General features: G+C 42.7%; 1 protein-coding gene across 7 annotated transcripts in view; it reads left to right on the top strand.

The window, feature by feature from the left end:
* Window positions 1-13,219, top strand: part of MGLL (monoglyceride lipase) — a 110,259-nt gene that overhangs the window by 57,830 nt on the left and 39,210 nt on the right. For all 7 annotated transcript variants that reach the window (XM_064453764.1, XM_064453763.1, XM_064453762.1 and 4 more), the window contains one exon: window positions 5,575-5,681. In XM_064453764.1, the coding sequence (XP_064309834.1) occupies window positions 5,575-5,681 (107 nt within the window). The remainder of the gene's footprint in view (window positions 1-5,574; window positions 5,682-13,219) is intronic.

Raw genomic sequence — 13,219 nt, 5'->3', positions numbered from 1 at the left:
GCCACCAGAGAAATGTTTTTGATAATTAAAGGTTAATTGTTCAGACTCAGGCTGATGATAAGACTCAGGCTGATGCCAGCCACAAAGGAACTGATAAATCAGCTCAAACAACACAATAAAATGTAATGCTTAATTTCAGGAAGCCAGTTATTTTTCTGGATGCCTAGCTAGCTCAGAGCTTTCCTGTCAGTTTTTTAAAATTACTTTAGGAATTTAGTGTCATGTATTCAAAACTGCTCAAGTCAGATGTTCTTCATTAAGGTTGATCTGGTTCTGGTAAAAGCATACATAATACCAAATGAAAAGCATAGTTGCCTTACGTAGAATAACATTATATTAGCTTAAGTTGCAAGGGCTTGATTCAGGAAATCACCTCTGCATGTGATTAAATCAGTCCTTATTCAGGACAGCATTTATAAATCCTTTTTTAACTTTTGTCTTGTACTTTGTAAGTCCTATTGACTTTCATGAGTTGAAGAAAGTTTCCTGAGCTTAAGCAAGTACTTAAATATTGTTCTGAAGAGGGATGCTTTTGAATGGAGTGGGAAAAATTGCATTTTTCATATATGCAGTCATAGGAAGCTTGTCTTCAGTTCTTTGGACTAGTCCCAGTGTTTTAGGTTATTTTATGGCAATAAAAGAGTATGCACAGGGGCCCACAGAAGTCCCTCTGTCCCCAGAGGACACAAAATATTAAAATTATACCATCCCATTCACAACCTTTCTCATCTAGTTCAGTTTCAATATGGTTTTTGTTGAAAATAAAGCAAGAACATGGGTCTTACACCCAGCAGGACCCAAGTCTTGAGTTGCACCAGATTTCATAGCACAGCAGATTTCTGAGTGTTGTTTCAAGGTATGTTTCTTCTAATGACAGAGCCCTGGTTTAAGAGGACTCTTGCTCATTTGCATAAGCCCAGTGCTGCAGTTTATTTTCCCTGCAATTCTTCTGCAACTGATTGTGGAATTGCATCTCTAAACAATTGTACTGGCATGGCAGAGGGGGCAGAGGTGGCAGCGATAAAGGTGGGAACCTCTAAAACTGGTTCTGCTCTTACACCTAAAGCTGAATTCCTGCCCTGCAAAGCTGCTCCCCACCCAAGTGAGCTATTAGAGGATGTGAAGTTAGAGTGAGAAATATGGAAGGGTTGCATCAGCTAAAGCTTAGATCAGCTGGTGACCTCTCCGAGAGGCAGGACAGAAAGGCAATGTGTTCATATTTGTGAGGGTGACAGAGCAGTTGAACAGGCTGCCCAGGGAGACATTCAAAACCCACCTGGATACGTCCCTGTGCCTCCTGCTCTAGGTGTCCCTGCTCAAGCAGGGGGGTTGGACAAGATGATCTCCAGAGGTCCCTTCCAACCCCTATCATTCTGTGATTCTGTGATATGGGTTTGTGCACATGGACTTTGCATTGCAGCCTGGCGTCTACCGCTCCCAGCCTCCCTGATTCAGGAAAGGATGTTTGCATATGCCTTATACCAACTGCACATGCAGCGTCGCTGTGCATTGCTTACTTAGCAAGCTACAGCTGCAACACAGGAGGGACTGATGCCAGTCATGGGTGACCAGCACAGTGGAGGTGTGGGAGCAGGGACTGGTCACTGGTCTATACCATCACCTCCTGATGGGAGATAAGTAAACACAGCCAGTAGTTGATTTGAACAGTAAAGACTAATATTGTCCTGCCCTCTTGTTGTAATAAGTAACCGCATCTATTCGCCAAGCTGTGCAGTGCCAGGAGGCAGAAACCTGCAGTGGGGAGGGAGGAGGTGGTGGTGAAGTCTATGGGAAGGGCAAGGATCTGTGAAAACTGTTGCTTTTGCAAACAGCAGTCAAGAAACTGGTTTCCTTTAATAGCCGTAATAGTTGCAGTAGTTAGGTGAGAGCAAGCGCGTGGATGCTTACTCATGCTCAGCTCACACCTTGGCTTTGTGTGGAGACACACCTGCCAAGTGTGGGGAAATCATGCTGTTGTGTGATTAGGTGCTTTCTTGAGCAGATGTCAAAGCAATGCCATTTCAAGATGTTCGGCAATTACAGTTTTACCAGTCAAAGCCAGCTGAAGCATCTGACGATACATGAGGTTTCCCAGCCTGTGGTTAGAGAGACCAGAGTTAGTGTGGGTTCAGGCACAGGTCAGTCTCCACCAGAAAGCTTTGCAGGCTGTGCACAACGTTTTCTACCCGAGATGTGCCCATTTCCAAGGATTTCACCAGTGCAATTGCAAAAGATGGAGGTGAAGAAATTTCTCCCCGGGATCAGTTTGATACATGGTCAGTAAGCAAACCTTGTTTAAACAAAACTTCAATTGAGGTGCACACAGAGGCACTGCAGCCCTACAAAATCTTAAAGCCTGCAAGGGTTTCTGTATTAATTTTAAGCGACTCTGTTGAAAGCAGTCTCTGATATTGTTATTCCAGCCATTACAGTAGGAAAGAGCAGGCTATGATTTGAGAGCAGGGATGTCTGCAAAACTGTTTACATACAGTAAAGAACTGCTGACAGTCAATCTAATCACTCGCTGTATTTTCATGCCAGCTTGCCAGTGAAAATATGTTGCATCATGTATTTGTTATACTGCCTTCAGGTATTATTTGCCAAATCTAAACTTGTTCTGTAATGGAAATGTGAGATTAGGTGAAGGACCCAAATCCTTCAATTCTTGCCCAGATGATACTCATATTAATTTCAAATTTTCAAGCTGTTGTGTTTAATGTATGACCCCTGTGCTTACACCCAAAAGCTGGAGCTAAAGAGCTGTGTAGAAGTGACCTAGTTTTTAGTCAGTAAAGCCACTCTCACTTTTTATTTAACAACAAAATGAGCTACTTCTGTTTTGACATAGCAATTTGGAAATTTTACTCCTTGTTTATGACTATTGATAGGACAAAACTTTCAAAAGTATCTAAGTCTTCTCAACAGCTATTGCCATTAAGGCTCTTAAGACACAGCGAGTCTCAGGAATTTTATTCAGTATTTTGTAGACAAATAATAACCCAGGTCTCTTCCCTGTGGTGTCCAAAGGCTGAGTTCTGCAACACCTGGAAATTGTTGTGCTACATGAGAGGAGAGGTTGTGGGAACACCTTGCCTCTCTGAAGCACTGAGGGTTTTTTTTTCTTACTGGTTTCACCAAAGATGAGGGGGCTGAACATCTAGCAGGATGCTGTCAGGCAAAGTATTCGTGCTGCATCAGTGTGAATGAAAGCAAAATTAGGGCTTTGCTGTCAGGGGCATGAAATAACAGCAAGAATTTCCTAGCAGAGATCTCTCTGCCAGCTTCCCATTAGGTTTCATTTACTTGATGCATTTCAGTGCATGCATTCAAATAATATGTCTCTGAGAATGAAGGGCTGTATTCAGTCAGCCGAGCTGCACCTTAATCTCTGTGCCTAGTCAGCAGAAGAAAAGGTAGGTCCTCTGAAGACTAACTGAGGGTTTAAGTAAGACACTGAGCAGGGAAGCTGTCAAGAGCCAGGTAATAGGACGTATATGGCAGAGAGACTTAGCCTGGCCGAGTCTGTTGGATATCAAGGTGATGGGTACACAGGAATTTTCTCTCACGTTTCCTTAGTTTCTGCATTGGAGTCCTGTGCATGCAGTGCCACTGCTTGCCGTACCACAGAGCCCAGAGCACGTGCAGTAAACAGCCTGGCTTTGCTTCACCCTCAGCCCCAACACTGTATTTCTGAATGTTTGACAGATCTGCCAGCCCAGACTTGGGGACTGTGATGTGTGGTCTCTTTAGGTGACCCGGGACCAGGGCTGAAATACCAGATCATTATGTGTAGGTGGAGGCAGAGGCATTTGGATGGTACCTCCAATTTTCAGGGGTATGTATAGAATAACGACTCACTATTCCAGCACTGGACACAGTGTCTCTGCTGGGCTGCCTCTGTCTGGGAGAGGCAGGACACAAAGCTGTGATGCCTCTGCTGCAGAAAGTTAATATTCCCTGCCGTGGAATGAGCAGTCCCTCCATTTCTTCAGTATTTGGAGCTATAATAATAGACCTTGCACTCTGAAAATCAGGCTGTCTTGCAAGTGAATTGGTAACTTGACAAATCTATTGACTGAGGAAGATGACAAAGGAAGAAATGATTGCCCCACACTAATAATTTTGAAACCTTCAGTGATACTAAAGAGCATTTCAAAGGCATGGCAAGTTAAATATGCTGTACGACCTAACCTTACCCTTGCTAATTAGTATTAGATACCAGAGCATCTTTGCTGCTTTTGCGCGTTTGCTGTGTGCTCTGTAAAATCCTTCTGGTTTCGATGGATGCTCTTTCAAGTTGTCTAGCATGAGCAAATACTTTGAAGCAGGTGCTAATCAAAGAGCTAGAGCAGGATTTTCTACACCATCCAACATCTTTTTAAAATTTAAATATATTGAGATCAAAGCAGTTTATTGCAGTGAATACACTGTCTAAAAATGTATTCAAAACCTCAGTCAAAATAAAGTTGAGGAATTCACTAGCTGTAAACTGCTGTCATTATTTTATGTTGTCAGTTCATTTAGTATTTCACTGTTAATGTACTGAAAATGTCTAACTTGTAGCCTTCAAACTGTTTTGTAGTTGCTGATGTTGCAGTGACAGATGGTACTTTTAAACAAACAAGTTATGCTTATATTGCTAAAGCTGGATTTTAAATAGTCACCTGTCAAATTCAGCAAAACTTCTGTAATTTCATTGCTGCTTCTGCTATAGTTCTAGTCTAATTCTGTACAAACTTTGACCAGTAAAAACACTGGGAAGGTACATTCAACTTAAGTCACTTTCACTTGATATCATTCCAGTAAAAGTAAAGCATCATTGGTAAAAATGGAATCTTCAAAGACAGTATTTGCATGTCTTTCAGAAAGAAGTTTCTATCAGACTTTTTTTTATGATCCTTCTCTGTAGTTGTACAGTGGCTATGTATGAGTCACTTTAATCACCAAAGTGAAGCAACTGTTTTGGGGCAGAAACTAGAATGATAAAATTACCAGAATTGGGGTCAAAAGATAAAATTCCAAACTCCAACCAAAGTTCTGGATGCTACTTCAGACCTATTCTTTAGCTGAAATTTCATCTTTAAGTGTCCTCTGTAGCATTAGACAGTGTTGCAAGGTATAAAGTTAAGGACAATATTTGTATTTGAATCCATGGAGAAATACCAATCCCAAAAGAAATCAATGGCAACACTTCCACTATAGGAGCAATGTAGACACCTCAAGCCCAAGACGTAGTTGTCCAGACGAAGGTTTGATGCTGATATCCATCTGCATCTTCAATTTGCAGCAGACCATGGTGGGAGACAAACAGGAAAGAGCAGTGTCTGTCCCATGAGCAGCTGGCATCCATGTGGTCTGTCCTACTAGCACTTAATGAAGACCAGGTTGATGGCAGGTCAAGATGGCAATCGGTTCTGCTCTGTTAAACCCACCTCAGCCATTATATACTTGCCTTGTATTTGCTGATGTCTGAAATGCTGTTGCTAAATTGAATATGCTGTTTTTACTTGCAGCTCTGAAGCATTTGTGGGTTGATTGCCAAGTTAATGATTTATACCTTAATGCTCCATTTAGGGCCCTCGTGTTTATCGCTCATGGCGCTGGGGAACACTGCGGCCGCTATGATGACTTGGCCCAGAGGCTGACAGGACTTAACTTGTTTGTTTTTGCCCATGACCATGGTGAGTAGCCTGAAACAGTACTTGATTTACAGCATCTCAGGACTTTACTGAAGCAAATGCCATTAAAGATACTCAGCAGTGAGAGAAGAGTTAATAAAATATTTACACCTCAGCATAAATGAGAAAGGGATCATCTGTTGCTTTGTAAAGGTCTGCATACTGAATCTGTAAAGAAGCTATCCCTGTTCCTTGAGTTTTCCTCAGCCTTGTCATTGATATTACTGTTGGTGCTATTTTAACCTCTGTCTAAAGGATTATTTCTCTTTCACCTACCTCTTGGGGGGTAAGAGTTACTAGCCACTGCAGAGGTGGGACTAGGAGCTGTCTCTGATGGATCCATGCTCATCCTAAATGATCCCAGAGGAGAGGCTGAAATGACAGCATAGCTTTCATACACCAATACAACTAGACAGCTGCACCCTTGGGACATGGACAGGCATGGGAGACATCACAGACCTTGCTTTGAACACATCTCCACAGTCCAGCAGAGGCACTGGCGCTGGCTGTACACACCTCAGCCCTGATGAGGAAGCAGCTTGAATGCATACAAGGTTATGATAACACAGCAACACCACTTCAGCCCTCAGCCAGTAGGTCTGGGCAATGGCTATGCCGTGTAGACTTACTGTCCCAGCCTCTTCTGGCTTGAAGACCTCTGCTCTGTGCTCTGTTCTGTGACGCAGATGCTGGGTATCACCAGATCTCCTGCAGCACATGAACTGGGACACCCCGGAAACATATTTGAATCATCTAACCTGGTCCTTTGGTGGTCTTCTGTCGCACCTGACTCTTGCAACTTCATGACTTCCTTGTGCTTGGAAGCCTGCTTTGTTTTTATCATTGCAGATCACTGCCTCCCTGCAAGAGTCACTCTAGATATTAGCAAAATAAATCAGTGGGATTAATGATGGCAGTGGATAAAAGGCAAGGCCAAATTCTGAGCTGACAGGTTGAAAAGGGATGAATCTCAGTGTAAATCTGATCTCCTGGCAGATCCTCCCCTGACACTGGAAAGTGTACTCCAACACTTTGGAAAGCATACTGCAATTTACTTAGCTGAAGCTGAGTCTCAGACCTGCCTCTAGATCTCCTCAAAGACAGGACTGCTTAAGTTGAGCTTGAAGATCCCAAATGCAGTAGAAGTTAGAGCATGTGAGACACTGCACCATTTAGTCTGTGAGAGGAAAGGTAAAACCTTACTGAGTCCAGGTGACCAAGACTTCCCCTTGCACTTGCTCTCAAGACTCCCTTTCAATCACAGCACTGCACTCATATGCAAAAGTTAGCCCTATATTTTCCCTGAAAAAGAGAATGCCTATTCCTCAGGACAGCTTGCAGGAAAATAAATAAAAAGTGTGATTTTTCTGGACAATTGATCATACCCTATATTCAGGGCTGGCTTTACAAGGACAGTTGACCCATGCAGAAGTATTGTTGCTGACCACATGAGTCTGTTGCTCCCTTTAAAGGCACAAGATTTCTAAGTGCTGATTCATTCATTTCGATATACTTCCTTCTGAGTTGGACATAGGCTAGCAGAAGTCTGCAGTAATCCCAGCAGAAATTGTCTCCGTTCCTGTTTATCTCTATGGCATAAAGTTCGTGAGAAAGGCAATAGAACAGGCCATATGCTGTCCACTCTGCAGCTGCTGTGAGTAGGCCACAGGCAATATATAAAAAGTTACTGAAGTCTGGGACACACAAGCAATTTGTTCAGGGCCACCATGGGCCTATGTGAGACTGCTGTTGCTCACTGTGCATGCTTAATGCCATGCCTTAGTTCCTCTTTCCCTTAAAACTTGATAAAGGTTTTAAGAAGTAGAGTTAAAATAACAATATTTGAAGCAGCAAACCTAGAAGAAAGGATAAAATGTTGTACTTATGGCATGGATTTGATACGGAGAATGCCTTTTCTGTTGATGGAGAAGGGCCTCTGAGGTGAAGGTTCCTGTCGGGCATTTTTGTGCTGTATAAAGAGGCAGTTATCTGCACTCTTTTTCCTTGAATATCTTTTTGACTAGAGAAGCATAAATATTTCATGTTTTTTTTTCTGTAGACTAATGTTGCTGGATTAATTAGTTCACTTCAATTAATACAAATCTGGTTGCTCAGGTCAGTTAGCAGCTTCATTCTCCCTGTCAAACTTACAGTTTTCTTTGTAAATTCAGTCTGGTGTTTCTTCATCAGTAATGGGGAGAGGGTAAAGAGGAACCTGAAAGCAGAACGATGGAAACGCAGTTGTGTTACACAAAGGCTTAATTGGACTGAGCCTAGATTAAGTTAGAAAGGCAATTAACATATATTAGGCTCTGTAAAATAATCTTGGCACCTAAAGTGGTAAGTGGTGAGGATAAACTTTGTTTGATGGAATACAGGCTAGAGCCTGAGCTGGATGCCAGCGAGAGCTGAAGGACATAAACACCTTCATTGCCGAATTTGCTCAGATCAGACTGGGAAGTTCATAGCCTTCCTCCACCATTTTATCTATTCCAAATCACTTCACCTGTGTGTTCCCCCCGGTGTCCTGTCCTTTGGATATCTTTGGGTAACATTAGTTATTAAATTGTGTTAGCAAAATAATTGCTTTCTGTTCCCCATCTCTTACAGTGGTTCTTAGTCTCATGAGCTTGGCGTAGATTTCATGACCTGGACATTTATTCTGGTTCTGGTATTCTCATGGATAAAATTCCCAATATAGACACATTATCTGTGAGATTATGCAGTTCCACAGCGTGGGTAGCATGATTTCCCAAATGAGATGGGAAGTTACTAGGGCTGTAGTATGCATGACTTGACTGATTTATATTGTGTCTATCCTTCAGTCAAAAGAAAGAAATTAATTTCCATTTATATTGGTGAGGCTGTAGGAGCTTACACACTGGCTCTAAATCTTGCCAAAGGCTGCTCTGCCCCGCTGTTTTCTGTTATGCAAGGCTTCAGCAAAAAGGTTGGCACTTCATGGAGTAATGGTATTCACCAAAATTTGTGTCTTAGTATTGCCCCGTATAAGGTATCACAGGCTCAGTTCTCTTAGTATGTCAGGATTTGTGCATTTACTCTTTGGGGTATTTCATGTAATCCCAAGACTGCTGGATCTCACAGATATATAGTAGAACTTTTCCATGGTGGTGGTAAAAATTTAATTCCAGAAGACCTCTGAACCCTACCTCGCATCTAACATTGTTAAATTGCTTTGTTTTATATCAACCCAATGAAAGAGGAAAATGGTATTTCTTTGTAATACAGCATTTTTTTTCTGTGGTCTCCTATATGGTCTTTTTAATAGGCAGGTAACAGTTTCCCATGATTTCTGGGGTGCTTGGCAGGAAGCTTCATGAAGGCAGAGTTAAAGCTGCTGGGATGACCTTGCTATACAGTTCTGCAAGCTTTAGGTATTTTGAAACATCATCTCACTTTTCAATTTCCTTTCTGTATTACTGTTATTTCATTATGGCAATTTTCTGATGACAGAAAAAAGAGACAGACAAGCATATTAGATTATTGGCAATCAATTTAGGAAAGCCCCCTTAGAAGGAATACCCATAGGAAATTCATCAAACTGGAGTGATATTATAATTCTTCAGTCAGTCACAGGCGGATTGCAGCTCCCTTAGTTATAATGCAGTATTTTTAGGGATCTGTAAAGCTGAGGGCCAAGGAAAATGAGAATAAAGGATTGAGAATGTGGCTTTGTTTTCTCATACCAAGCATTTTCAGTTGGTAAAGCACATGATGTTCCAGCTATCCTCATCTCTCTTCCTATAACATCTCATTTGCTGAGATCTTATTCTCTGTGGTTGTATTACATGGCCAGAGACCAGAACAACCGCCATTTCACCTTCCAAAGTACATATCAACTAATAGCAGTTACAAAAGCATTTCCAAGATGCAGGGGCCACAAAAATGTATCTACTTCTCTCTTACACTTTTTGACAGTACTGGCTCTGGTCCTCTTTCTCACTTGGACTTGCTAGTGCTTCTTATCATTAATGTGGCTGTCTTACATGAAGATGAGGAAGGTGAAATACTTAGCCCTAATGTGGCAGCAGTTCCTAGCCCTTAGATTTGCTTGAGGACAGCCCCTCCAACCTCCCTCTCTCTCCAGGCAGAATAAACACTCTACCTTTCCTGGTACATGGAGACCTCCAACTCTCTGACCCTCTTTGAAGCCATTGAACTTCATACTTTTGAGTTATGTGTAGGGTCAGATCAAAGCAAAGGAAAGGTTGCAGCTTTAACAGCTTATTCATATGCCTTAGATGCTTCTAACTGAAGTTCAGCTTTCTTTTTCAGCCCCACTGCTACTTTGTGTGTAGTGAGCATTTCTGATGGGTCACCAGGTCCCTTTCAGACACCTACTGCTGCTTGTGCTCCCCATTAATTTTCTTACTGTTTTCTCTATTTAACAGAGCACTTATTTCTAAAAAGTAGAAAATAGCTGGAATGGAGATTTTTAAATACATCAAATATTAGCCACTTTGGTTTTGGTTTGTTTTTTTTTTTTCCCAAGTGATTGCTGTGTTGTTCTTGCAACTGTTAAAAGACCATTTTGTTGATGAGAACAGAAGGCTTTTATTTATTCATAGTGCTGGGAAGGATTGATCTACACAGAAAGGTTAAAAAAGAACTAAACATGGTCAAACTGGGAGGGGGGGAAATCACTAAGAAGGATGTCAGCATTAATAAGAGTGAGAATTAGGGTAGCACTGCGAGTGGGAAGTAACAGCTCATGCACACCAGCACAAGGGGATGTTCCTGGAAAGCAGCACTCCCTGTGATGTGATCAGGCAGGCTTCAGGGCGATCTCCAGGGATGGAGTCAGGAAAGCCTTGGCAAGGGCTGTTTGGAGCTGGTTTGCTCACAGAGCAGCACAACCATTCCTTGGTGACTGTTAGCAAGGCTGGGTGTGGGCCTGCTTACCCATAGCAACCTGTGCTCTTTCTGCTTCCTCTGATTGTGTCTACCTCACTAGAGCAGGAAAAGTTTAAACTGCTTTTTTGCAGAGACATAGAGAAGAATGGCACTCATTGTTTGCATTTCCTTTGACAGGAGGCTTACAATGGGCTGTGGGCATATTTTTATTTTCTAGAGGAGGGCTCCTGGCTTTCAGCATAATACTTAGATGTCGCTGGAAATAAAATCTTCAACATGCAGTACTGGAAATAGCCATGGGTCTGGACACATTAGTATTTGCAGGAGTGCAAAATTATTGTTTTCCCCATTAATTCTGTTCTTGTTCATGCCCCTGCACCAGGGAGAGCCTCACACAGAGCTGGGACTTGATTTCACACAAAGTTGCACTACCTGAACCATACCAGCAGCCATACTCTGAGCAGCTGAATTGCTGCTGATGCACTCATCCTCAGACAGATGCTCTCCTTGGCTAGGATAGAAAATATAGCACTAGCTGTGTACCTGTATTAATGCATCCTCTTTTGGGCTTTTTCTGAAGCCATGCAAGTTATTCTCCTAGGAGAAATTCATAGTGCTACCCAGCTCCCTGCATAAATACAGGTCCTGAACCTACTGCATGCTGTAGGCAGAGCTCTCGCAGTAGGGTAGCATGGCTGGCAGGCAGCGATATCTGCAGTTGTGCAAAACCAGTTTTCTACACACAAGTGTCGTGCAGGGGTGGAAAATGCTGTTACAGTTCACAGACTGGAGTGGTGACTGCAAGGGCAGGAAGAGAGTCCAAACCCAGCTCTCAGTGTGAGTTCCCCTGTCTCTGTTTGTATTTCCTCTGCACAAAACCCTGCTCTTCAAGAGTCATGAAAGTGCTTTCTTTTAATATTTTTATGGTTCCAATCTGAAGACTCCAAGCCTGTTCACGTTTGTCAGATAGGGACTGCTGCGGGGGCATTTACTGCTGACAGTTCGTTAGGATTGTCAAGCAAAGAAGGAAGTTTTTCAGAGCTTCAGATTCAACTTTGCAAGTACATTCCCTATGGGGAAATTAGCCCTTTTGTTCTTCAAATTATCTCAACTTGTCTGTCTTTCAGTCTTTTATGATAATTCGCTTGGAGTGGAAAGAGAGCTGCTAAGGGGTGATTAATCTGTCCCACCATGATACGAGTGTATGGACATAAATCTTTGTGCATATAGCTCTGGAAACTGCTAGATTGCAAGCTCATGACAGAGCAAAACCAACAGGAATATAAGGGGACATTTAAATGGTTCTTTGACCCTTGATCCATGTTAAGTGTCATATAGATCCGTGAGCCCTGTCTGGAATTCATCCATTCTCCCCTCCTAACCCAGGGGAAGACTGAGTCATAAACACGGCTGCAACGTCAAAAGCAGGCAGTGATGTCTGCTGCATGGCGTGTGGGCAGAGATGGAAACTGAGGGGATATACCAAAGAGTCATCCTGGTCTGCCCCACCTCTCATGCTCTCTTCTAAGCATCCTCTGTAGGTTCGTCTTACCAGGCGGATCCCAGATGAGATGGCTCTTTGGCCTGGCTGGCAGAGCACTGCCAGTGCCATTTTATCCCTGTTTTGACTCCGTGTTCAGTACGGTCCCAAGTCAGCATAGCTCTCCCTAGCCATTCCTTCTCCAGATGTTGAATGAAGGTAGCAGTCAGGCTTATCTGCCTTTCAGGGCAGCGGTGAGGAATGCTTAGCATGTGTGAGGCATGCAGGGGATGAAACCACAGAGCATAATTACAGGGTGAGAGTTCAGATACTGCAGTACACCATGTAATTCCTTAGGCAGTGAGTAAACTCTAAGAACCTGGAGCAAAGTCCTCCTATAAAACGAAGAGCTACTGAGTAAACTTACTTCTGCTACCCATTGCTAACTCCAATTTGGTTGTGGGGATTCTCATGTAAAGTGGGGCTACAGTGTGTGCTTCTCCCAACACACATGTGAATTCTGAACTTGAAGACCAAAAAGCAAGATTAACTCGAGATTAACACAGACACCAGCCTGCCCACCACTGATGAGCTCCAGCCAAAGTGAAACCAGTCACTTCTCACCTGCAGCTCTTTTGGAGTGATGGCTGGTCTTGTAGCACTGTATCTCAGAGCAGCAGTGACAGCTTGCTAAGGAAAACAGGTCATTCAGTTTGAGCCTCTTTGAAATTATAAGCAAAATGATTCATACTGCTAAGAGACACAACTTTCCTCATGCATTGGACAAGCTCTTGAACTCACTTTTTCAGCTGGGTAGTCTATTTTCTCTTGCTTTCTCCCACACTGCTGCATGGAGTTCGGCTCTGTTGGTGGTCGTGAGATAGTACCTCCCAGAGGGGCCACGTACCTTGTGTAGGAAAAAGTGGTCTGAATACACCTCTTAAAATACAATGATGCTGAAATGTGTCTATAATTGTATCAGAATACAGCGTAGCCCAACCTCAGGGAAGTATCCTATAGCACAACAGGCAATTGTAAGTACTTTGGCTTTATTAAATAGAGATGTGCACGCTATTATTGTTATTTTTGAGAAGCTCATTACAGACTTCTGCAGCCCGGTCTTGCTCTGGTGAAGTCATCTCAGCAGTGATTCTGTCACTTTAGCAATCACCCTTCATTCAGACCA

Source organism: Phalacrocorax carbo, chromosome 6 (genome assembly GCF_963921805.1).
Source record: "Phalacrocorax carbo chromosome 6, bPhaCar2.1, whole genome shotgun sequence".
Lineage (NCBI taxonomy): Eukaryota > Metazoa > Chordata > Aves > Suliformes > Phalacrocoracidae > Phalacrocorax > Phalacrocorax carbo.
The sequence above is the reverse complement of the archived record's forward strand: the minus strand, read 5'-3'. Positions and strand labels throughout refer to the sequence as shown.